The sequence below is a fragment of the Rhinatrema bivittatum genome, chromosome 7, assembly GCF_901001135.1.
Source record: "Rhinatrema bivittatum chromosome 7, aRhiBiv1.1, whole genome shotgun sequence".
Taxonomy (NCBI): Eukaryota; Metazoa; Chordata; class Amphibia; order Gymnophiona; family Rhinatrematidae; genus Rhinatrema; species Rhinatrema bivittatum.
Genome location: NC_042621.1, coordinates 275,553,784 through 275,580,427, shown reverse-complemented (window position 1 = coordinate 275,580,427; position 26,644 = coordinate 275,553,784). Strand labels below are relative to the sequence as shown.

General features: G+C 43.5%; 1 protein-coding gene across 2 annotated transcripts in view; it reads right to left on the bottom strand.

The window, feature by feature from the left end:
- AS3MT (arsenite methyltransferase) overlaps positions 1-26,644 on the bottom strand; it is a 171,589-nt gene that overhangs the window by 129,573 nt on the left and 15,372 nt on the right. For both annotated transcript variants that reach the window (XM_029610283.1, XM_029610284.1), the window contains exon 2: positions 25,312-25,442. In XM_029610283.1, coding sequence (XP_029466143.1) covers positions 25,312-25,337 — 26 coding nt within the window. In that variant the 5' untranslated portion in view covers positions 25,338-25,442. The remainder of the gene's footprint in view (positions 1-25,311; positions 25,443-26,644) is intronic.

Here is a 26,644-nt window from a genome sequence, read left to right as displayed (position 1 = left end):
AAAAATGCACGGGATGCTACAGACCCTGGGAATTACCATCCCATTTCTTCACTCCCAGTTCTGGCTAAGATCACTGAGAAAATTGTTCTTACTCAGCTTCCAGAGTTTTTAAACTCCAGTAACTTTTTTGGATAATGATCAGTTTGGATTCAAACCAGGCCATAGTAACAAATCTCGACTTCTTTGTTTGTCTTGATTTCAATGCAAAGTCACAATATCTCTTGGTTCTTCTAGATATATCTTCTGCCTTCGATACCCAGCTTGAAGCACTGAGTATCACTTCTATTATGTTTTCCTGGTTCTCTTCTTATCTTTCTAATCTGTCTTACTATGTAATGATGGGCGATTTGTCATCTAATCTGTATCCTTTACCTACAGGTGTCCCTCAAGGTTCCTCATTTTCTCCAATCCTGTTTAATTTATATCTTGTCCCTCTTTGCTCTGCTATTTCTAGACTGGGTGTTCTGTTTAAAATATAGGCAGACAATATACAGTTCCTTTATCCTATTACCACCTCTTTTGCCTGTACATTTCAGAAACTTACAGACTGCTTGACTAGGATCAAGCAGTAGCTATATGATAATAAACTAGCTCTCAATATAGAAAAAAAATCAAATTGTATTCCTGTCTCATGTCGCTCAAACTGACATCCCTGGAAATATTTTGTTTGAAGGGCATTCATCTGCTCGTAATCTGGGGGTTGCAGTCGATTCCACCTTGTCTTTGTGTCCTCACATTAATTCCATAGTACAATCAATCTATTATAAAATTTCAGACACTGTGGCGTTTAAAGCATATTTTGTGTCATCAGGATTTCTGCACTGTGATACAATCCCTTATTCTATCCTTCCTGGATTAACTGTAGCATTGAGTTCTTAGGTCTGCGTTCTTCACATCTTCACACTCTACAACTCATTCAAAATTCTGCAGCTAGGATGATTACTAGCTCTTCTTTGTGTGATATCCCCCCTGTTTTGGAAAGCTTGCATTGGCTCCCTGTGGTTTGGAGAGTAAAGTTCAAAGTGCTCACCATGGTTTTCAAGGCCATTCACAAGCTTGCACCAGCTAGTATTGAATCCTCCATCTGGGTTTACCTCCTTCCTTGGCTTCTATGCTCCTCCTCAGCATTTGTTAGAAATACCCTCCTCTAAGCACGTTTGTTTGGCCACTCTATGAAAAAGGATATTTTGCATAGTTGGGCCTATTTTTTTTAAACAGTTTACCTATAACAATCAAATACTAGGGTGATTTACGCTGATTTAGGAAGTTACTTAAAACTTATCTTTTCACTCAAACTTTTCCTGTTCAATAAATATGTGACAGGTACTTGTCTACAGATTCCGTAGGTTCAATTTGATGTTTAACGTGGTTTAGTTTATTCATTCTGTTCTGTGGTGCTTGTCACTGTATGTTTATTCATTTTTAATGTACTCTGGCAAGATTTGTGGATTGGCGGAATATAAATGTTTAAAATAGATAAATAAATAAAATAAACTGCCATGGAAGGAATTTTGGAGGCAGCATTAAGAGATTTGACATGTACTGTATCTGCAGTAGTCAATGTTCAGCTGCAAAAAATTCAATTTTCCTTGGATGATTTGCACAAGAATTTTGTTCAGCATTTGAGCAGCATTATGGCCCTAGGTCAAGCTGTGACTCAGCACACAGAACACTTCAACGTCGACTCCTCTCTCCTGAAACTTTAGAAGAAAAATCAACTATTGGAGGAAAAAAATTGATGATTTGGAAAACAGGTGTAGGAGAAACAAACGTGCGGCTCCTGGGTTTACCAGAATCGCTGCAGGGAGAGGCCCTGCTGCAGTGGTGTGAATTAGGCCTGATCAGAGAACCAGCATTCCATTCTCGTGGAATGTGCCCATCGGGAAGGCCCGTACACTGACGCTGCAGCTGATCATCCAGTTTTTGAACTTTGTGGATAAAATGAGAGTTCTGACAGCATTTAAGAAGAAAGAGGCGGTACAATAAAAATCAGCAAAGTTATTAATGTTCTCAGATTATTCAGCTAAGGTTTTGGCAACGCAAAAGGAAGTGTCTCATTGTTCACAATTGTTTTGCAAGAACATTAAATTTTTTTTGCATTGCAATATCCTGCTCAACTAAAAGTTTTTCATGAATGGGTACAAGGATTCTTCTGCCAAAGTAAAAGCATTTATCAAGCAGCTTTGCTATATACTGTATCTTTTGCTCATTATGGCTAGTATCATATTTGCTGGTTTTCAAATCTTGCCAAATGGCAGTTATTGTTTCTGGAAGTCTCCTGAAGTTTTCATGGTGGGACAACCTCATGTTTGAGTTACACTGGGTGGGTTCTTGCAACACGCCATTGATTCCTGGAGCACTCGCCTGAAATTAGTATTGTCTCCTAACCATTTGAAACTGAAGGAAGCTAATCACATGTTAGACTTGTTTTTTCTGCTACTTGGGGGTTTGGGGCTTTTATTTTTGGCTTGGGGCTATTTCAGGTGAGAGGAGGGGAATGTATTGTTATAGTTAGTGAGGTTTTGGGTGGACCCTTGGACACTGTGGCAGCTGACCACGCCCACAGGGGGGAAGTCCCGTGAGGGGCCACAGGTCAGGCTTAGCTCTGGACACACAAACACAGATAGTTCTTTATTTAGACAGTTTGAGAAGCCACCAGAGGTGGCGGTAGTGAGTAGAAGATGTAGCCCGGCTGGGCTAGTATTCCCCAGGGCGCTGGTACAGCAGTTCCTCCAGTAGCAGGGCTGTAGTGAAAAGAACTGAGAAAGGGAGTACAATAGAACATTCACAGAGTCCCAAGTATGGAGAAGCCCCGAGATAGGGAGAGCTGGCCCTCGAGGAGAGAGTACCAGATCCCTGGAGGTAGAGAGACTTGTTGGCAAAGTACTCACACAGCGGTTCCATGTAAGAGATGGCACTGGCGCGGGAACGGGGGCAGGCCCTTGAGGAGCGAGTACCTGGTTCCAGGGAGACCGCTCTGAGGAGTAGATGATAGTAGTACTCACTGATGGTGTCTGTAGCGAATTCCTCCAAGTAGAAAAGGAAATAAGATACAGGCAGCGGGTCAGGGAACATGGGCCCTCGAGGAGCAAGTACCGGTTACCTGACAGCGACCTGAATGAAGCAATGAGGCCCCCGAGGAGCGGGTACCCCGTTAGCAGAAAGAGTCCAATGGAAGTTGGAAGGCAGAGTAGCTGGGTACAGAAAGTGAATCCCATCTGTAAGATCACCCTTGCTAACTCAACGGCTAGCAATAAACAGTAGGCTTAAATATCCGGGCAGCGTGACGTCATCACAGGGGGACACCCCCGAGGAACGCTCCAATGAGGAAATAAGAATGAGGGCCGCGCGGCGCACGCACCCTATGGTACCTGGGGAGCATGGCGGGAGGCAGCGCCCAAGCCCGTCCGGGGATGCCGGAGAGGACGGCAGATGGACGCCGTGGCAGCCAGGCATCCATCAAGAGCAGGAGGAGTCGCAGATAAGGAAAGGTAGGCGGAGTGAAGCCGTCGGGCAGCAACGGTCGCAACATGTATGTGAGTATGAGTGTGGATAGTCATATTTGAGCAGACCTTTCGTGTGTTTTCTTTTTTATTTTTTTATAAGCTGCAGAATTTGAAAGCCTCTCTTGGTTTATTTATGAGTGAGTGTTTTGGTTAAGGACACTTCCCTGGGGACATTCAACTACATCTTTTTCACTATGGCTATTTGTTGGAATATGGCTAATATTAATCTGTGTTTTCCTAATATTGATGGTCTTCATACTCATATTAAATTAAAAAAAAGTTGAATCTGTTGTGTAAAAATTATTCTCATTTTTTTTTTTTTTTTTTAAAGAAAACATTTTAATGATAGGGAGCATCACAATTTATGTCAGGAATCGACTAATGTTTCTTTGCTTCTTTTTCTGACAGAAAACGGGGTGTAGCGATTTTAATTAATAAAAACATTCCCTTTGTTTTAGAACGTCAATTAACAGACATACAAGAACGATATGTGGTAATCCTGGGCCCACGTTTTGATAAAAAAGGTGTTATTTGCCACCATTTATGGTCAAATCAATATTCACAGAGCTTCTTTTCTAACATACTCGTGAAAAAAAAAGGGGCAAGGCGCGACAGCGGGCAGCTAGCTGCATCAAGGCGGTGTGGTTTCATCTGCCGTGGTGCAGCCTCCCTGCACACTATCGCCCCCATAGCACCACAGGAAAAGGTGTAGTTATTTCCCCGCAGTGCTGCCAGGAGATAACTCTCCCGCACAGGAGACTGGTGAATAAAATGAGAAGCTTAGGAGCGAGTACCGAGGTGGTGGCCTGGATTGCAAACTGGTTGACGGACAGAATACAATGTGTGATTGTAAATGGAACTATATCTGAAGAGAGAGCGGTTTTAAGCGGTGTACCGCAAGGAACGGTGTTGGGACCGGTCCTATTCAATATCTTTGTGAGCGACATTGCGGACGGGATAGAAGGTAAGGTTTGTCTTTTTGCGGATGACACTAAGATCTACAACAGAGTGGACACGCCGGAAGGAGTGGAGAGAATGAGACGGGATTTAAGGAAGCTGGAAGAGTGGTCGAAGATATGGCAGCTGAGATTCAATGCCAAGACGTGCAGAGTCATGCATATGGGAAGTGGAAATCCGAATGAACTGTATTCGATGGGGGGAGAAAGGCTGATGTGCATGGAGCAGGAGAGAGACCTTGGGGTGATAGTGTCTAATGATCTGAAGTTGGCGAAACAATGTGACAAGGCGATAGCTAAAGCCAGAAGAATGCTGGGCTGCATAGAGAGAGGAATATCGAGTAAGAAAAGGGAAGTGATTATCCCCTTTGTACAGGTCCTTAGTGAGGCCTCACCTGGAGTACTGTGTTCAGTTCTGGAGACCATATCTCCAAAGAGACAGAGACAAGATGGAGGTGGTACAGAGAAGGGCGACCAAAAAGGTAGAAGGTCTTCATCGAATGACTTATGAGGAGAGATTGAAGAATCTAAATATGTACACCCTGGAGGAAAGGAGGAGCAGAGGTGATATGATACAGACTTTCAGATACTTGAAAGGTTTTAATGATCCAAAGACAATGACAAACCTTTTCCGTCGGAAAAAAATCAGCAGAACCAGGGGTCACGATTTGAAGCTCCAGGGAGGAAGACTCAGAACCAATGTCAGGAAGTATTTCTTCACGGAAAGGGTGGTGGATACCAGGAATGCCCTTCCAGAGGAAGTGGTGAAGGTCAGCACTGTGAAGGACTTCAAAGAGGCGTGGGATAAACACTGTGGATCCATAAAGTCAAGAGGATGTGAATGAAGAGTGGATGGCTCGCGGGAATGATGGCTACTACCTGGAGATAATACCCTTATTCAATAAACATACACACGGTTAATGCGACTCCAACATTGCTCTAAGACTCCAACATTGCTCTAAGCTTCAACGGCAAGAGGAAATGTGGAAAAAAGGATTTGCATTCACAAAAAAGCGGGGAGTAGCTTGCTTATTATGGCGGTTACTACCCCAACCCAAATAAGCCTGATACTTCACTTTCAATGCATATCCAGCATAGCTCTCTGCTTCAACGGCAGGGGAGAAAGTCTGATACTTCACATTCAATGCATATCCAGCATAACTCTCTGCTTCAACAGCAGGGGGAATGAAGAACAACCAACAAGGACTGAATTACATAGTCTGGGTAAACAAATAAGCATGGGTGTAGCTTGCTTATTGCGGTGGTTACTACCCCTAACTAAGCTAGATATTTCACTTAGATGCAGCTCCATCACTGCTCTCTACATTAATGGTGGGGGTGGAAGGGAAATAGAACCAAAAGGTTACTAAGAGCCAAGAGTAACAGATAAGTATGAGAAAAAAAAAAAGTGTGAAACTTGCTGGGCAGACTGGATGGGCCGTTTGGTCTTCTTCTGCCGTCATTTCTATGTTTCTATATGTTTCTATACTCCTCCCCTTCCCCTAATTTTAATAATTCTCCTGCGATAAGGCCCTACCCATGAGATACCGGCATATAGTTTCCAACATATCACAATGAGAGAGTTATGATGTATTCTTGGAAGATGATTTCATCATAACAGATAACCCATTAACTCACTGTTGTCCATCTAAGACTCCAAAGAAAAATCAAGCGAACATGGGTATAGGTTTATTATGCTGAGTTGAATTTGGTAGATGTTTGGCATGTTTTGCATATGGAAGACTCTGAATTTACTTTTTTTTTCTCGTGTTCATAATGTGTACACACGCACAGATTATGTTATTTCTGAATCTTTTTTTTACTGTGCTGTTAGATGCAGATATTCTTGAAGTCCCCTTACTTGATCATTCCATGGTTTTGGTGGAATTGTCTTTTATCAAGGGAATGAAAAAATATCCAGCTTGAAGAATGAAGACAAGGAGTTTGTGTGTTCTTACATAATAAATGGCAGGAGTACAGTGAGCTGAATTCAAAGGATATCGGCCTTATCATTTTCTGGAAAGCTGCGAAAGCAATGCTAAGAGGTCACATCATTTCCTATCAAGTTCATTTACATAAAAAGAGAAACAAATGATTATTATATCTTTACTCTCAGTTGCCCAATCTCCGCTGTACTCGTACCTCTTGCTTGTTTGATGTTATTAGAGCACAAGTTACATCAATGAGAATGGAGTTAAAATACTCCTTCTGAATATGCAAGCACAAAAGAATATCTTATACACTAGATACAAACTATGCCACTGGGGTGATAAAAATGGTAAATTGCTTGCTAAATTAGTGAAAAATATCAGATCTAGAACTTTGTTACTCGCATCCAATATGAGGACAAATCTCACATTACACAGGTCTATGAGACCTTTTATGCAAAATTATATTCAGCTGGGAGCTCTTCCCTTGACTCGTGAAGAATTGTTTTCTGGTTTGGATCTATCTGAGTTGACTGAAGAGCACAAAAACATGTTGGATGCTCCAGTGTAGGTAGTGGAGATTCAGAAAGTTGCGTTGGGGCTAGAATGGTTTGGTATCATATTTTGAAAGACTCCAGTGCTCCATCTTTACGGGATATATTTCAGCAAGCCATGGTGTAAAGCGCTTTTGACAGAGATCAGAATCTGCCCACTTGATATTGCTTCCAAAATCGGGAAAAATTTTAAACTATCCAGAGTCTTTTCACCCAGTTCCACTTCTCATTCAGGATATAAAAATTGTATCTGTGATTTTAGCAGCCAGACTTAGGGGGTTATTTTCTAAAGCTTTATCGCGTGCGTTAGGATAAGACCTTTTCGCATGCGATATAATGCAAATTAGGGGGAGGGGAGGAGTCGGCGGTGGCTTCGCTGACAGTGTTAATGTTACTAACATTATCGTCGGCAGTAGCATGCCGAATAGTACCACCTTTCACAGTGGCGGTATTTGGTGCGAAAGCCGGCAGCTGGTGCACTGCCAGGGTGCGACGGCTGTGGGTTTTTGCAGGACCACCCCCCGCGTGCGATAGGGATAGGAAATTACCCCCTAAGATCTTTAGAAAGCTTTCAGGGCATAACAGTTGGAGGGAGAGGGGGAGAGAGAGAGAGAGAGACCAACCATAATGCCCTCATACTAGGTAGGTATTTATACCTCTATATGAGGCCCACATAGTTACTCGAGGTGAGGTTTAGGTAGGAGTGTAGGGGTTAGGGGCCATTTTGACATTCAGAGTGAGACATACGAACAGAACAGTGCTCTCTTGTGAAGATTTGGTGACCTTTGGAGTGAGGAAACTCACCCAAAGATGAGATTTGTGCAATGTTCTCTCAACCTAGCTTGATGTTACTCTCTCTTTCTCTCTTCCCCCCCTCCCCTGTGGTGTTAGGTAGCTTAAAAGACTAACAATGCTATGAGCGAAAACATCACAAAGTGTGATAAAGCCATATCGCACAGCTTAACGCAAACGAAAGAGGTGTAGTTATTGGCTGCGTTAAAACTGCGATATGGCTTCGCAGTTTGCGAAGCCAGCCCACTTGGCCAGAAATCACGCCCCAAACTCCACCCCTTTTCTAAATTAGCATCGCACCATGCGTTATGGTGCTTTTCGCATGCGAAAAATGCCTTAACGCATGCGAAAAACCCATAACGCAGCTTGGAAAATAACCCCCTTAGATTGTAAGCACTCTGGCGATAGGGAATTACCCACAGTACCTGAATGTAATCCACTTTGAAGTGCTGAAAAAAGTGCAAAAAGCGGAATCTAAATCTAAAAGAATTAAATAAATTATACATGGAACAATAGTAAATAAAATGTCTAAATAAATAAATATTATGATACTTTGGTATTAAAAAAACTGTGGGGGTTTATCCTTACCAGATTTAAGATATTATAATATAGTGGGACCACTTAGAATTATACAGGATTGGGTATCTATGATACCCAACTTTTGAGCAAACATTCTGTATCTCCTTATAAACCCATTAACATGTTTCATTCCCCCAGATCTAAATGGTCTTTGATAGTACATTCTTGCTTTTGGTTGAGGGATATACAGAGAGCTTGGAAATGGTGGAGACAGACTTAAGACGCAATGATAGTGTCTCTGCTTTTCTAATCTTTTTGGGCAATATTGATTTTCCAGTGAGGATGGGAAACCTTTTTTGTAACTGGGCTATTGTGAGGGAGTATATAGAAAACTCCCTCAGACTGCCTTAAAGGATGGGGCACAGCTGTCTCGCTCGGTCCTCCTTAAAATCCAAACCCACAGAGAATCCTGGATGAAGGGAGGAGCCCCTCATAAGAGTTTAAGAACTCGGGGCCTGGCAGGGTTAAACAGGGCCTGAGGGGGGAACAGACAGGGACTCACCATACACTAAGACCTGCTACATTTAAGGACTATGAGCTACCTGAAGTTTAAGAGCTGCTACGTTTAAAGATTGTGAGTTACCTGAGGTGAGCTGCACTGTTTGTTTTTGGTTTGCTCAATGTAAATAAATTGCACAAAAGGAAAACAACCTGAGTTTGCCTCTGTATTCTTCCTGGATGTTTCCAAGCCGCTATCGCTCGAGTTACCATAACCTCACGTAAGCTTGTTTGCCTGGGACAGTTAGTGGACCCCGATAACGTTTGTTCTCTTTTCAAGAACTTAGAGAAGAATGGGATCTACCAGCTGATAATTTTTATGCATATTTACAAGCCCGTCATTACTGTACTTTGTTATGTAGAACAGATTTTACTCCCATTATTTTTTTACAGATTTCGAAGCAGCCTTGGAGGGAACAGGGAAAGCCAGCTGGTCTCCCCGAGGGCTCAGCGCGCACCCCCTTGCGCGCGCCGACCCCTGGTTTTATAACATGTGCGCAGCTGCGCGCGCATGTTATAAAATCGGGCATACATTTGTGCGCGCCGGGTAGTGCAAACAAATTTAGGCCGCGAGCGTACATTTTAAAATCTGCCCCATAGTTGCCTTAAATGTAATGCATCCATGGGTAACTTCTGTCACCTGTTTATAAATTCTCACATTTGGTTCATATTGGAATTTTATTTTTGCTTTTCTGGAAAAAAAAATGTTGAAATGTACAGTGGAATAGTCACCGCTTTTAATCTTTTTACTTCTTTTTGCACAACCTTACATATGTCCTTCTGGTGGGAAAAAGTTTATTTGTATGCCTTTATTACATGCTAAGAAAACAGTCCCTTAAACTGAAAGGGGGATGATCTGCCTACTTTTCAGCAGTGGAAGGTGGAGATGAATAATTTAGCTATTATAGAATTGAGGAAGGAAGATCGGATAAACACTGTGGATCCATAAAATCAAGAGGCCGTCAATAAAGAGTGGGTGGCTAGCCAGAATGACGGCTACTGCCTGGAGACAATACCCTTATTCAATAAACATACACATGGTTACTGTGACTCCAACATCGCTCTAAGCTACAACAGCAAGAGGAAATGTGGAAAAAAGGATTTGCACTCACAAAGTGGGGAGTAGCTGGCTTGTTACGGCGGTTACTACCCCAAACCAAATAAGCCTGATACTTCACTTTCAATGCATATCCAGCATAGCTCTCTGCTTCAACGGCAGGGGAGAAGAAAACCTGATACTTCACGCATATCCAGCATAGCTCCCTGCTTCAACAGCAGGGGAGAAGAAAAACTGATACTTCACGCATATCCAGCATAGCTCTCTGCTTCAACGGCAGGGGAGAAGAAAAACTGATACTTCACGCATATCCAGCATAGCTCTCTGCTTCAACGGCAGGGGAGAAGAAAAACTGATACTTCACGCATATCCAGCATAGCTCTCTGCTTCAACAGCAGGGGAGAAGAAAAAAGGATTCGCACTCACAAAGCGGGGAGTAGCTGGCTTGTTACGGCGGTTACTACCCCAAACCAAATAAGCCTGATACTTCACTTTCAATGCATATCCTGCTTCAACGGCAGGGGAGAAGAAAAACTGATACTACAAGCATATCCAGCATAGCTCCCTGCTTCAACAGCAGGGGAGAAGAAAAACAACCAATAAGGGCTGAATAACACAGTCTGGGTAAAACAAATAAGCATGGGTGTAGCTTGCTTATTGCGGCGGTTACTTCCCCTACTACCCGTAACTAATCAAGCTTGATATTTCACTTGGTTGCAGCTCCATCACTGCTCTCTACATTAATGGTGGGGGTGGAAGGGAAATAGAACCAAAGAGCTAAGAGAAACAGATAAGTGTGAGAAAAAAATGTGAAGCTTGCTGGGCAGACTGGATGGGCCGTTTGGTCTTCTTCTGCCGTCATTTCTATGTTTCTATGTTTCTTCGTTATTGGGAGGAGTACAAACTGCACTGAAATAAGGTCGCTCAGCTGTCCCAATATTTGGTTTCCATTTTATTTAATGTATCTAGGATACATTGTAAAACATACTGTGACTGTATGTACGCGTGGGGGGGGGGTTATTTTCTTGAAAACTTGTCAGCTGCAGTATATGACAGCACTGAATGTTATTTTAGTTGTCCATCAAACCCCTTCAAACGTTATTACCCGAGACCTATCTTTCAAAAAAGCAGCCAGCCACAGCAAAACTGAACCCTCCCAATCCCAATGCTTGACAACAGCGTCAACAAAATTGTGTGGTCTACCAAGTCAAATGCACTTGATAGATCTAGCAACACAATCAAGGTATTAAATCCTTTATTCAACCAGTATGGTTTCAGTACTGCAACCCCATTTAAACCCGGCCTGTGCTTGATCTAACTTCTGCCCAGATTCCAAAAATTCAGATATTTGTGATGTTACTGTCTTCTCCAATACATTAGCTATACAAGGGAGCTTTGCTAGCTGTCTATAGTTGGCACAATCTCTGGGATCTAAGTCCTCCATCTTAAAAATTGCTGCGATCTGGCCTATTTTAAAAACTTCTGGTACCTTTCCTTCTGCCAAAGAAAATAATTTCATTAGAGACATTAAAATCAGGATTTTGGTTTACCTCTCTCAGTACCGATTTCCATACTGATCTAGACTTCTGGTTGATCAGCTGACCTGCTACTGGGTTAAACCTAATCCGGAGTTTCAGATTTCTCTTTCCGCTATAGTAGCTGCCTTCTCTCTCCAGCTGACGGATGAGATTATTCCAAAACATCCTCTAGTGTGGAAGAGCTTAAACAACGTGCAAAATTAAGGGTAGATTTTAATAGCTGCACGCGCGTCCACGTGTGCACACTTCCCAGCGCATGCACATGGCACGCGCATATTATAAAATTGATGGGCCGTGCGCGCTTAAGGGGGTGAGGAGTTTTGCATACCTCACGCAGCGACGCATCGGGGCCTTCCCCAGTTCCCTACCCTAACCTCCCTTCCCCTCTTCTCTCCAACCCCTAAATCTAATTTTTTTTTTTTTTTTACCTTTTTTGCACAACTTACTTCAGCCCCTGTGCTGAAGTAAGTTGTGCGCACCGGCAGCTGGCTGGCACGCGAGGCTCCAGGACAGCGAACAATGGCGCTGTCCCGGCCCGCCCTCCACCCAAAACACGCCCTCCAGCCCGCCCCTTCCAAGAGGCCCGGCACTTGAGCGCGTACCGGCCTTTACATGCGTGGCCGGGCCTCTTGGAAGATTCACCTGGTGCTCGTAAGGCCCAGCCAAGCGCATAAAGGCAGGAATTTACACACGCCAGGCATTTAAAATCTGCCCGTTAGTGCTTAGTCATCAGACGAGAAAATATAAGTAAGATTGATGGAAAGGTTAGAGAGTTTAAAAAAGGGATAATGAGCAAGTTGTTCCAGACTGACATGAAGAACTAAACCAAAATTCTGGTTACATGGTGATATATAGCATCATTCTGGGCTTCCAGGCTTGCCAAAGCAGTCCTCATGGGAGGGAAAAAGTGCTGTTTGGATCACCTGTCTGCCAAATGCAAGGTTTGAGGAGGCCCATTTGTCAACTGCATCGTACTTTGAAGAGTGCAGAGGGTAGCCTTCAGGCCTGTGCCTTTGCTAACCAATGTGGCTTTCGAGGCTGGTAATCCTTTCTTACCAATCATGCACAAAACAGTCTTATGAAAACTAGGACTCCAAATCGTGCTTCTCCCACTGATCCTCCTTGTGCAAGTCACTTCACTCTCCATTACTTCAGGTACAAACTTAGGGACCGATTTATTGAAGCTATTCTCCCATTCTGGAGTTGATGCAATAAGACACACGCTGAAAACAGGCACTCATATCGCACGCCCGTTTTCTTAACGCACACACAGCCACGTGCCCTGGGCACCCGATGCAGTATTTAAATGAGGGGCTGCGTAAGAAAGGACACACTAGGGGAGACTTGTGTGTCCCTAGCTCTCAAATGCATCAGGCACCTACAATTGCAACAGGCACGCAATATGAGCGTCCATTTTGATCCCGCTTCTTCTGGCTGGTTTTGCTGAGGTTGCTGAAGATGCCTATAGTTAAGCGTTCCTTGCTATGGGCGTCTAAATTGTGCATCCAGAAGAATTATTTTTAAAAAAATCAAGCCAATACATATTTATTTTTCAACACCTCTAGCAGTAAATTTAAATGTCACAAGAAAACTAATAAGTAGGAGGACAGGCAGAGGACTGTAGATTTTTTTTTTTCTCATGAGCCCTTGACTCGTGAATTGACTTTACTCCACCTCCAGGGCTGGAGTTAAATTTGCCGTGTTAAAAAGTGTGCATTGAGTACCCAATGATTTCCTGCATTAGGGGGTAATAGCTAATAGCCTCATCTACATGGAATTTACATGTCATGAACGCTATTGGCTACGCATTTGTTTGGGCACATATTTTGCATGCGCTAATCTCCTTACTGCATTGGGTGCTAGCCTAGCGCGACCAAAAAGCCCAACCTCGCGTAGACCCAAGTCCTAGGCTGAATGCACTTTATTCTATCGACCCCTCTGTGTCTATGAGAAAACACCTTGATGAATCAGGCTCTTAGATTTGTAGGAGGATTCCAAGATTACATCTACCTGAGCAGACATGTTCAGGACAGCTATTTGATTGCTTTTTGTTTCCTCTTTTCATAGGGAGGAAGCACAAAGCCAAGATTCAGGCTAGTTCAGCTTCAATTCCCACAGGTCCTGCTGGCCTACTAGAATTGTGGGTCACCATATCCATGGATCACCGATTTAGGGCTGGATTGGGAGGGGAACTGGGGGAATGACTAGAATGGAGTTCCCCCTGCCCCAATAATGAGAACCTCCCTCAGCCTTGCAGCATCTGATCCTCCCGAGGGGTTTTTGAGATTGGTCGTGTGCTGCCATGATCGGAGATCTGCCTCCAAACAGCTCAGCAGAGTGGATGCCCGGGGAGCTGTTTTTTTGTTTCTTTTTTCCACCCAAATCATGAATGGTGGACACCCACCTGCACAAAGTAGTGCAAGATGAGAAAGGTGCAGCCATGAGGGAAACTGTCACCTTGGAGACTCCTCGACTGATCTCGGCTCTGGTCTGTCCACTCAGCCTGGGTGAAGCTCTAATCTCAAGGCTGTCAATACAGTTTCATTTGAGGTCCTCGCTTCGTCGTTAGCCAAAGTGGTGGGGATGTTGGCAGGTTGGGTAACCCAGCTTTGCGCTTTTATTGCTTATGCTGCCAGTAAATGTTGAGATTAGGAGAGAGCAAGCTGGAACAGCCCACTACCCAAATAAGTTTCCTTTCAACTCAGTTTCCCTTGCTGGCTAAAGAAAATCTATTTTTGTGAAATACAGTTGAGACTTTGGAAAACATTTCTAGATATCTAAGGCAAATAAGAGAAAATATTTTTTTACTCAATGTATAAATAAACTTTGGAATTCATTGCCAGGCGTAATAAAAGCTGTTAGTGTAGCAGGGTTTGGACAAGTTTCTGGAAGAAAAAGTACAAAAAAACATTAAGGTGGGTTTGGAGAAATCCACTGCTTATCCCTGGGATAAGTAGCACGGATTCTATCTTTTGGGATCCTGCCAGGTACTCGTGATCTGGACTGATCACTGTTGGAAACAGGATACTGGGCTGATGGACCCAGTATGGCTGGATCCTCCCTATGGAATTCTATGCCCACCCACCTTCGCCTTGAAACCTGCTCTAAGAAATTCAGACAGAACCTCAAGACCTGGTTATTCTCCTGATCCTTCTCATGAGCCTCCTATTCCTACCACACCGTCTTTCCTCTACCCTGCCTCCACCCCGTACCCCTCCCCTCACCCCCCTAGGCCCCCTCCGAATACCCCTTTCTTAACTCTATCCTCCGAGTTTTCATTGTACATTATCTATATTTGTATTAACTATAATTCTCATGTGCGCTAATTATAATTGCATTTAACCATGTTCTTATGTTAACCCATATGTACAGTATAACCTTGGTCTCCCACACCCTTTAATCCCACTCCCCCCCCCCCTTATTCACCCACTCCCTAGTTTATTTTATCAGGTTCATTGTAAAGCCCTGTTGGCTATTTATTGTTCTATGGAAACCGATGTGATGTTTTCTTAACGAATGTCGGTATACAAAACTTTTCAAATAAATAAATAAATAAATAAAATGGCAAACTTATGTTCTGTTATTAAATTTCCTAAGTTGAGAAAGGTAACGCATATGAAGGAGTTAAAGCAATTGCCACCATTACTTAAGGTTTATTTTCTTCCAGCTGCCGAGAGGGTAAAAAGGAGGGGGAAGTTGAGGCCCTGCTCTCTGTGGACAGTTTGAACATTTCTGTACTTTTCAAGTCTTCTCAGGAGGAAGTGTTAGCTAGAGGAACAGTGATTGTGGTTTTTGCTTTAAAAATAAACAGAGATCGTATTATGAAACTCTACTTCTAACATCGTTCCTCAATGTTCAGAGAGAGCATTTCTCTCACTTGTCTAAGCCAACTCAAGACACTAGGAGGACATTTTGGCCTTTTAAAAAAGTCAGGCAGCAGGCTTGAACACTATATATATATAAATCTTTTTTAATTTCCATGTAAATGTATCATCCTTTATAAAGATATAAAATAAGCTTATTATGATCGCAATCATTTACAAATTTTGCTGAAGAATAACATTTATGTAAAGATTTCAATTTGCAATGATTCTGTTCAATATCTTTATGAGTGACATTGCAGCAGGGACAGAAGGTAAAGTTTGTCTGTTTGCGGATGATACTAAGATCTGCAACAGAGTGAACACGCCGGAAGGAGCAGAGAGAATGAAAAGTGATTTATGAAAGTCGGAAGAGTATGTTCAGAGAGAGCATTTCTCTCACTTGTCTAAGCCAACTCAAGACACTAGGAGGACATTTTGGCCTTTTAAAAAAGTCAGGCAGCAGGCTTGAACACTATATATATATAAATTTTTTTTAATTTCCATGTAAATGTATCATCCTTTATAAAGATATAAAATAAGCTTATTATGATCCCAATCATTTACAAATTTTGCTGAAGAATAACATTTATGTAAAGATTTCAATTTGCAATGGTTCTGTTCAATATCTTTATGAGTGACATTGCAGCAGGGACAGAAGGTAAAGTTTGTCTGTTTGCGGATGATACTAAGATCTGCAACAGAGTGAACACGCCGGAAGGAGCAGAGAGAATGAAAAGTGATTTATGAAAGTCGGAAGAGTAGTCAAAGATTTGGCTGCTGGGATTCAATGCCAAGAAGTGCAGAATCATCCATTTATGGTGCAGTAATCCAAAAGAGCTGTATGTGATGGGGATGAAAGACTGATGTGCACGGACTAAGAGAGGGACCTTGGGGTAACAGTGTCTGGCGATCTGAAGGGAGTAAAGCAATGTGACAAGGCGATAGCTAAAGCCAGAAGAACGCTGGGCTGCACAGAGAGAGAAATAATCAGTAAGAAAAAGGAGGTGATGTCATTCTACAGGTCCTTGGGGAGGCCTCACCTGGAGTATCGTGTTCGGTATTGGAGCCCGTATTTCAAAAAGGATAGAGACAGATGGAGGTGGTCCAAAGAAGAGTGACCAAAATGGTGTGGGGTCAGTATTGGAAGACTTATGAGAGGTTGAAGGATCTGAATATGTATACCCTGGAGGAGAGGAGGTGCAGGGGAGATAGGATACAGACCTTCAGATACCTGAAAGGTTTTAATGATGCACAAACATCAAACTTTTTCCGCTGGATAGGAAACAGTAAAACTAGGGGTCACAAAATGAAACTCTGGGGGTGGGTGGGGGCAGGGACTCAGAATTGTCAGAAAATATTTCTTCAGGGAGAGGGTGGTAAATGCCTGGAATGCTCTTCCAGAGGAGGTGCTGAAGACATACAATCAAAGAATTCAAAGGGGCACGGGATAAACATTGTGGATCCCTAAAGGCTAGAGGATGGAAATTTAAAAAAAAAAAAAAGAGTGCACTGGGTAATTTGCTGCTGAGGCAGTTACTACACTTAACCAAAAAAGCCTTGATACTATTGATGCAGCTGCAACATTGTTCTCTGCTTCCATGGCGGGGGGAAAAGGAGAATTGGGTTTACACAAGACAGTCTGGGGAACTGATAAGCATGAGGGGAACATGCATGGAGCGGCAGTTACAACCCTTAACAGAAGATGGGATTACTACAGGGGGGGCTCTAAGCAATCTGCTGCCTGAGGCGAGGAAAAAGAAAAACGCCCCTTCCCCCAAGGCACAGTGCAGGTCAGGTTACAGAGGGAGGGGGGTTATCTCCCTTGGCATCTAGCCCTTTTGGCGATTTGAAATGCTGGGGAAGGGGTGGAGACGAGAGTCACTGTTCCCAGAGGAGTGGCTAGATAGAGTGCTAGTGATACTCCAGAAAAATCCTTCAAAACAGCAAAATTACTTAGAACTCATATGGTCTTAGGCCTATTGTAAAGTGTGTTAAGTGTGAGCTTGATCTTCAGAAGATCAAGCTCACACTTGAGAAACCATGAATTACAAATTCATGAGAAACCTGAATTACAAATTACAATACAGTAAACTTCCCATACCAAAACAGCACTAACTTCCAGTGCTCAAACAATATAATGCATGAAATGCAACACTGCAAATATTACACCAGGCCTTAAAACACCAATACACCTCCTATTAGGAAAACAAAGCAAGCTAAGAACATAAGAAGTTGCTATGCTGGGTCAAGCAGAAGGTCCATGAAGCCCAGCATTCTGTTTCCAACAATGGCCATTCCAGGATATAAGTACGTGTCAAGTACCCAAACATTAAATAGATCCCATGCTACTAATGCTGGTAATAAACAGTGGCTATTCGCTAAATCAGCTCGACTAATAGCAGTTTATGGACTTCTCACGAACTTGCCAAACCTTTTTTAAACCCAGCTAAGTTAACTGTCTTAACCACTTCCTCTGGCAACAAATTCCAGAACTTAATTGTGAGTTGAATGAAAAAGACTTTTCTCCAATTTGTTTTAAATGTGCTGCTTGCTAACTTCATGAAGTGCCCCCTAGTCCTTATATTATCTGAAAGAATAAATAACTGGTTCACATTTACCCATTCTAGTCCTTTCGTGATTTTGTAGACCTCCATCATATCCCCCCTCCGCTATTTCTTCTTCAAGCTGAACTGCCCTAATCTCTTTAGCCCTTCCTCATATGGGAGCCTTTCCATCCCCTTTACAATTTTGGTTGCCCTTCTCTGTACCTTCTCCGGTGCATCTTTATCTTTTTTAAGATGCGGCAACCAGAATTGCCCACAGTACTCATGGTGCGGACTCACCATGGAAGCGATGCAAAGGTATTATGATATTCTCCGTTTTCTTCACCATTCCCTTCCTAATAATTCCTAACATTCTGTCTGCTTTTTTGGTCACCACAGCACATGAGCCAATGATTTTAATGTATTGTCTACCATAACACCTAAATCTTTTTCCTGAGTGGCAACTCCTAACATGAAACCGAACATTGTGTAACCTCAGCATGAGTTATTTTTCCCTATATGCATCACCTTCAACTTGTCTACATTAAATGTCATCTGCCATTTGGATGCCCAATCTTCTAGCATCGCAGGTCTATCGGTTGTGTGTTCATTTTGTTTCTGTTTGTATGGCTTGGCTTGTATTACCTCAAGGAATTTGTTGTACTGTGAAAAAAATTTCACAAATAACAAATGGAAAAAAAATGACAAGAGGCGGGTGGCACACGGCTATCCCTCTGAAAATGTAAAAAAGTAAACAAACAAAAAACTTACAGGCTGATACTGTAAGGTGCACTCGGGCGAGCAAACCTTTTAACTCGCCCGGCGGTGGGGCTTGGACGTGCGTCCACTACCCCTTATACGTAAGGGATTTAGCGCGTCGAAAACGCGTGGCCAAACCCCCCCCCCGCGGAAACTAATAGCACTCATCACAAGCAAATGCATGTTGACGAGGATACTGAAAGTAAAATGTACGGCCAATCCGCATATTTTATGCTCAGAAATTAACGCCTGCCCAAGAGTAGGCATTAATTTCTGAGCAGCCTGAAAAAGTGTAGAGAAAAGCAGAAATAACTCAATTTTACCTGCATCTGTTTCCTAACCTATGGCTGTCAGCAAGTTCGGAAAACCGATGCTCGTAAATGAGTGTTGGTTTCCTGAACCCGCTGACAGTCATCTCTCCTGGGTTGCCGCTAATAAGGAGGAGTTAGGGACAATAGCGCCTTCTTTTTAGCACGACCCCTCATTTAAATACAGAAGTGGCTGGGCGCGCGTTGGGAGACCCCTCTGGGGTCTAGAACTACCTAATGCACCTGTTTGTAACTTGCCACTAGCTCGCATTTAAATAGCCAGTAATTAAACCTTAACGGCAACTGTCTGATTTAAAATAATTGTAGTTCACCGGGAGGTCATTCTTGGGAAAAGGCAGAATATCAAACATCTATAAAAAAAATAAGATAATAAATAAAATCCAAACACGTGCTTGCGGGAGCTAATTTAGTGATTGTTTTTTTTTTTTTTGGACAAATCTAGCGAGTTTCTCACTATTCTGAAATCTGCATCAGGTTCCTCACTTAACAAATCAAAGAGAGAATGCGACCTCTGGCTAGAGTACTGCAGGAAAGTACCAGAGAGTGACTCCTCCTCTGGCTAGAGTGTCAGCCTGGTTCAACCCCAGCACCTGACTCCTCCTTCACCCAGACACCGGCAGCAGAGACTTAAATGAGGTTAAGACTAAACTCTCTCTCTCTCTGCTGGAAGCCAAAAGAAATAATCACAATCAGGGCAAAAAAAAAAGCAGGAGTTACATCATTTCCCTATGAGAGACAAACTGCCAGCAGTAGTCATCACGTTTTTGGTTTTTCACTGTGCTGCTGGGATCTGACAGATCTTTTCCTTCCAACTGTGCCACTTTCTCCCTGAGCCCAGGAGGACTGGCCCAAACTGAGCCTCACTCCTGGCTTCCCTGCCTCTTCTGCTCACTTGCATTTTATTGTCTTCTTCTTAACTGTGAATGTGGCAAGGGAAAGTGCCAAGTTTGTTTTCCGTGATCATCTCCAAGGGCGTGCAGGTCAGTAGCAGTGTAATGAGAGGCATGAAAGTGAGTCCTCTGTGCTGCGGCGAAGTCGATGCAGCCTTGTAGGCGAACCTATGGGACCTGCACTGGCAGCTGACGAAGGAATGGGACAGTCTGGAGCTTCACCTATACTAGTCGCCTCCCCTGCAGATGAAGCCCTGGCGGCCGGCAAGACTTAGGCGCGCCCCTAGGGCAGTGAAGAGAGCAAAGGGTCAAGGGCAAGCAGCAAGGTGGAGGCATAGAGACAAACCAAAGATCGAGCCGGTCGGCAGGCAAACGTGGTCAGGTCCAAGCAGCAGGCAAATGTGGTCAGGTTCAGGCAAGAAGTCAGAATCTGGAAGGCAGGCCAAAGGTGACAAAGACACACAGAAGACAATGATGAGTCAGGCAGGACAAGGCAAAGCTGGACAAGCCTAGGCTGAACGAGGCATGGGAATGCAGGAGCAACACACACTACCAAGCTAGGCGACCCGCTGTTGAGGCATCTGTGGGGCATCTAAAGCTACCTTAAATACCAGTGGTGGCTGACGTCATCATGGGGGCACCAGGTCAGGATTCCTGCCATGGCTTCCTTTAAGTATAGGTGCACGCTGCACGCACGCCTAGAGGGAGCAGGACAGGACAGCGGAGGGGAATGCAAGCGACGTGGCCCTGGCAGCGACAAGCAGCATTCTTGCTGCATGTGGGGGGGTCCATCGGCATCAGGGGTAAGTGAGACGGTTTGCGGGAAGGCCCTGTGAGCCGCGCATCATAACAGGCAGAGTCTCCCAATTGTTAGTTTAAAAAAAACAAAACAGCAAGAAAGGCAACGGTAAGAAATGTAGCAGGAGGTGTTTGGCTTTGTGCTGTACTGGGGTATGTGGGGAATGTACAGCATGGAAGTGTATACTGGTTAAGAGGAAGAGATGAACTACGTCTCTCAGTGACTTAGAGATTTGGGGAAGTTTGACTGTACCAGAGTTTCGGGAGGACAACCTATTTATTTTTTTTCAGGTGGATATTAAATTAAAATTCATGTTCATTCTAAAGTAGGTATTTCAGTGGATTCCTCCCACAGCAGTAGAAATGTGTGAGGGATTTTTTTCCCCCTGTATGTTGGTCTTGCCTGGATTCTAAGCTCTACTGAGCAGGGACTGTCTCTTATGTGTTTTTGTACTGTGCTGTCTACGTGCAGGAGTGCTAAAGAAGTGACACGTAGTAGTAGTAGTAGTAGTAGTAGTAGTAGTAGTAGTAAGGGTGAATTGCTCTGGACAGATTTGAAATTGTATCCTATTTTGATGATGTGGTCATTCCCACTGATCAAACGTATATGAGGGCTAGGAAAGCCATAGGGCAGAGCTGACATACAATGAGAAAATGCTAGGGTGGGAGGAATGATGGCTGCCAGTGGTTGGAAGACTGCAGTGGCAGGAAGTGGCACGGACATCCTCACGGCCAGCTTGGCTGAGCCTGCAGCGAGTGCAGGAAGAGAGAGGCGGGGGATCAGAGTGTGTCAGTGCACGCTGGGCTCTAGGCTGGCCTCTCCATTTCCAGCAACATTAAGCAAGTTTCTGTGTGGAGTAGTGTCGCCAGATGGGCAGTTTTCACGCCCAACTGGTCTATTGTTTCTGAGCGTGTGCAGGAAGGTTTTTCCTTTTTTTGGTTGTGGGATTTGGGGCTTTTTTTTTTCTGGTGTGTGCGCTGTTTTTTAGGTGTCTTTCCGGAAGGGTGCTGCGGTAGCTGGAAGCCACATTTCCAGTGAGGTTTTGTTGTCGCGTCCTGACAAACTGATGCCAGTTTGAAGCTTGAGGGAGAAATGGAGGGAGCTGCGCCTGGGGGGAGGGGAAGGGAAAGGGAGTATCAGACAGCTTAAATTTCCATTGCTCATTTTAGAGAGTCAAAGGGAAGAATATTACAAGTGGACACTTCTCTATCCGCTTTACTTCTCCCATCAAAAGAAAATAAAAACTAAATATAGTCTATGGCTTATTCTAGGTAGACGTACAGATAGCTCTTGACAAAGGATCATTGATATCAATGAGGGTGGCCTTTTCCGTGCAGTGGCAGGTGGCTGTCTCTCGCAGTTCAGGCTTCCCTTTCTCATGCGGCACTAATGGGCTGGCTGTAAACTCCCCGACAGGCTTCCAGGTATCCCTGGATGAACATAAGAAATGCCAAACTGGGACAGACTAAGGGTCCATCAAGCCCAGCATCCCATCTCCAACAATGGCCAATCCAAGTCACAAGTACCCGGCAAGTACCTAAACTATTCGTTATTGATTAATTCCTCTAGAAACTTATCCATGGTAGTGAGAACCACTACTATCTGCAATGCTATTAGTTTCACTCAAAAATACAGTACTGTCTTCAGTGCTAAAGGGAAGAGAGCTGCCTTATAAATACACTGTCAGTGCTAACTGCTGCTTGTTTTAACACCCCCCAAGCAGGAATGGAACAGCAATATGATGATATTTTGGCAAAAAAAGAGGGAGAAGATGATTGAGAGAGTGGAGACAGAATGAATTTTGGTTTTGTGGTCAGGCGTAGAATTATAAATTTTTTTGCCATAAAACATGTGTGTGTGTTGGTGGGGTGGGAGAATTCCAAAATAAGGTGCTGAATTGAATCTAAAAATATCTTAAAATGGTACTGGTAGGCAAGGCCGATGCAAGAAATGCAAGTGATGGAGAACTCTAGTCCCCAAGTGCCACAAACAGGCCAGTCTCCACGCCTAATGTGTGTCCCTGGGACACACATTAGGCGTTTAATCTACTCTCGAACAATGGAACCTTCCTCCCCCCCTAATTACCGGAACGGCATGGATACCTCCTCTAATATGTGGACTAACACTAGTCTGAAATTTTGTTATGTCTCCCTTTAACTTAATCTAAGTTTGATGCCCTCTTCGGGCCTTTTTTCTTCCAGCTACCTAAGCCTCCAAGTTCACGGTCCTCGTTTAATGTAACTTTTGTTTCCTTTATCTCAGTTATTTACCCCTGTTCGATGTAAACCGACCTGATATGGTATTTAACCATGAAGGTCGGTATAGAAAAATGTTAAATAAATAAATAAATAAATAAATATTTCTCATGCATGCCTCATATTTGCCTGCTCGCTTTTCAAACCCAAACTGTGTGTGAGTATTCACCATCTGCACAACGCATGCTTTTTTTTCCCTTTTCTTTTTTAACTATGTCTTGCACTTGTTTTTAAGATACTGCACTGAATTTGCAGGAGTCAGCAGGGCCGGTACAAGAATATTTAATGCCCTAGAGAGGGGTCCCAATCTGGACTTGCTTCTAATACATCTTGAATGGTGCAGCTCTGCACAGTTCTCAGATGACATTTATGTTATGGCAACACTGGACATGACAACCTTGATCTGTAGACTTTTCTAGCAATGTTTAACTTTTTTATATACATTGTTAATTTTGTAAATTTGTCTGCATGCAATGCAGGAATTTGTGCACAATTGTGCATAATAAAAATTGGTTTTACAACTTTTGCGTTTTGAGCTAGATTTGGTGATTGGTTTCTAAAAATATTTGGCATCTGGCAACCCTGTGGAGTGAGATCACAGGAAAGAATAATCAGTAAGGGTAAGGTGATAGCTCCTAGATTGGTAGTTTACTGCTAAATTAAGCTGCAAGACCTCCTCAAAGGGGGCTGAACTGGAGCATGTTGGGAATGAGGAATTTTGTTGGGAGTGTGTTCAGTTTAACATCGTTAAAAGAAGTGAGACTGAAAAATGCTTTCTTAATCTGTGTACCGTGAGCTCAGTTCTCCATGTTGGATATGACCTCCACAGATTCAATAGAGTAGGACTTAAAATTATGGACGAAAAGTATTGGGAATAAACCGGTAGTACAAATAACCCAGTGCTCTTCACCTTAAACAGGATATTATAGACGCTGCACAGCTAACAAATATCAAAGATGACCATCATACTAGGCTTCCTCGTAAGGGCTTTCGCCTATTCAACTCGGCCTTATAAATAATCATAGGTCATATTGTTGAAACCAATTTTTAAAATATTTTTCTTATGCAATTAAAACTCGCAAAGTCATAGGCTGTGTTCAGCCCAAAATCATATTATGCTTTGTGCAAATCCATCATGTGAAATTTCAACTTATCTTAAACACTTCGATATGTGAATGGAAATTGTCAGTCTTAAGCCCTAACGATAATCGCAGTGCTGATGACCCGACACGGAGCCGTGTTTCGGACTGCTTTCACCATCTGCCAGTCCTTCTTCAAGGGTGATAATTACAGTTGTTGAACCTATTCAAAAATGGCGCTTCAGCGTCTGGAAATGCCAAAAAAAACGCTGAAGCGCCATTTTTGAATAGGTTCAACAACTGTAATTATCACCCTTGAAGAAGGACTGGCAGATGGTGAAAGCAGTCCGAAACACGGCTCCGTGTCGGGTCATCAACACTGCGATTATCGTTATGGCTTAAGACTGACAATTTCCATTCACATATCGAAGTGTTTAAGATAAGTTGAAATTTCACATGATGGATTTGCACAAAGCATAATATGATTTTGGGCTGAACACAGCCTATGACTTTGCGAGTTTTAATTGCATAAGAAAAATATTTAAAAAATTAGTTTCAACAATATGACCTATGATTATTTATAAGGCCGAGTTGAATAGGCGAAAGCCCTTACGAGGAAGCCTAGTATGATGGTCATCTTTGATATTTGTTAGCTGTGCAGCGTCTATAATATCCTGTTTAAGGTGAAGAGCACTGGGATATGACCTCCAGCCAGGCTGCTGGCAAGAAATGCTACAATTACATTCTGCATGTCCACATAATGTGAACAGGATCAGAGATCTTTTTGAGTTTTGCTTTTTCACATAATTATTTTTATCTGGTTTACTAAGTGTTATATTTATTAATATTCATTTTTTAAATAGTTTTGGGGGTTTTTTAGAACCTTCAATCATTTTAAAATCCCTTATTCCTGTTTTCAGTATTCATACTGCACTTTTAACTATTTTTTACCCAATCTGAAGACTTTTGTGGATCTAGTGATTTTCAGAGTTGGCAACACTGACCAGGGGTCCTGGGAGAGGGTGGCGGTGGATCTGTGGGACGGGCACATACCTTTTAAATGTTACTATGCTTTATGAAGGCGAACTATAGCAGCATTTTAATACCAAAATGCGTCCCGCGCATGTTGCAGGCCTTTCCTTCCTAGGCTCCGTTAAATAATCGCGCAAGGAAACGTGCCCTCCTCCGCCGCCTGAGCTGCTCTGAAACAAATGCTCGGAGGCCCAATTATTCAGCTATGCGCATGAATGTTTGAGTTTTTGGTTTTTTTTTGAGTTACTACAGCTAAGGATTGGCTTGGCGAATCTGCATTCCTTATCCCCCCCCCGATGTTCTTCGCCTCCTCCCGCAGTGACAGCGCTGTCCCGGCTTTCACTTTCGGGTTACCTGGCTCGCTCGCAGCACTGCGACATGGCGATCAGACCAAAGGCTGCTGGCCACACGCATCCCACGATGCTTCCTTTCGCCTTCCGGCCGCGCTTGCCGTAGAAGCGCAGCGTATTTGCATGTGGAAAAATCTAGGGAGAAACGACTGGTTTTATTCACCTAATTCTCCAAGAGCTGATTGTCCGCTCATGGCGTTAAGAAAAGTGGATAACATTGGTGGGATTTTTTTTTTTTTAAACCACAATATAATGTTCCCAAAGTCCCTGGCTGACGCCGTCTTAATGATTTTAAGAGCTCCGTGGAGCATACACTTCCCCTATTCTGTAGGTTTTCAATCTCAGTCAAAAGACCAAGACGAAACCTTCTTCAACTCATGACTCAGACCTTAGTTTAGTCTCATAAAAATGTGATATACCGCTTTTCAAATACATCACATCCATTAGGTTTCATATGAGTCAAAAAACGTGATCTGCCAGTGAAATGCATGGAGTGAAAAAAGGGTAAAAAGACTTCTTTTCAATATCAAAAACTTTGAGAGAAAATAAGAATTAGAATAATAATTCTAATAGCATCAGTTTACAATGCAGTTACAAAATACCAGTTATATCACCGTTTGCATTGCAAAATAACATAAAAACTAACAGGTCGATACTGTAAGGCTGCGTTAGAAAGAGTGCAGCAGTGCCGGGCGCACCCTCGTTCCCCACACGCACAGTTCACTTCACATACCGCTCGATACTCTATGTAAATTACTTGCAAATGCAAGCCGCGTCTGCGAAGCGTGAGGGAAGCGTTAGGCCCGCGCAACCCATTTTACTGTATAGGCGCTTAATACAGCGCCTATACAGTATCCTGGGTGCGCTGGTACCTGTCATTTCAAATGTCATTTCAACTGACTTTTGAAATGACAGGTACCAGGAAGTGGATGGTTCCCCCCCTCCCGAAGCAAGGCACAGGGCGAAAAGTAAAACAAAGGGGAATAAAGTGTAAAAAAAAAGTAAACTTACTAGCGGGAGCTGGCGGGCGCATGTTCGATCCAGGCGGCGGCGGGAGCCGGCGGGCAGGTGGGTGCCCGTTCATCCAGGCGGCGGGAGCCGGCGGGCGCGCGTTCGATCCAGGCGGCGGGCGGGTGGGCGCCCGTTCATCCAGGCGGCGGCGGGAGCCGGCAGGCGGGTGGGCATGCATTCATCCAGGTGGAGGGAGCCGGTGGCGAAAGCGGCCTCCGGCAGCCCCCGCTGGCAGTGAATGAATGCACGCCTGTGTACGCCCATGCGATTTCAGCGCTCAAGGCGTGACGTCACGACGCTTGACGTCACGGCATGTGACATCGGCG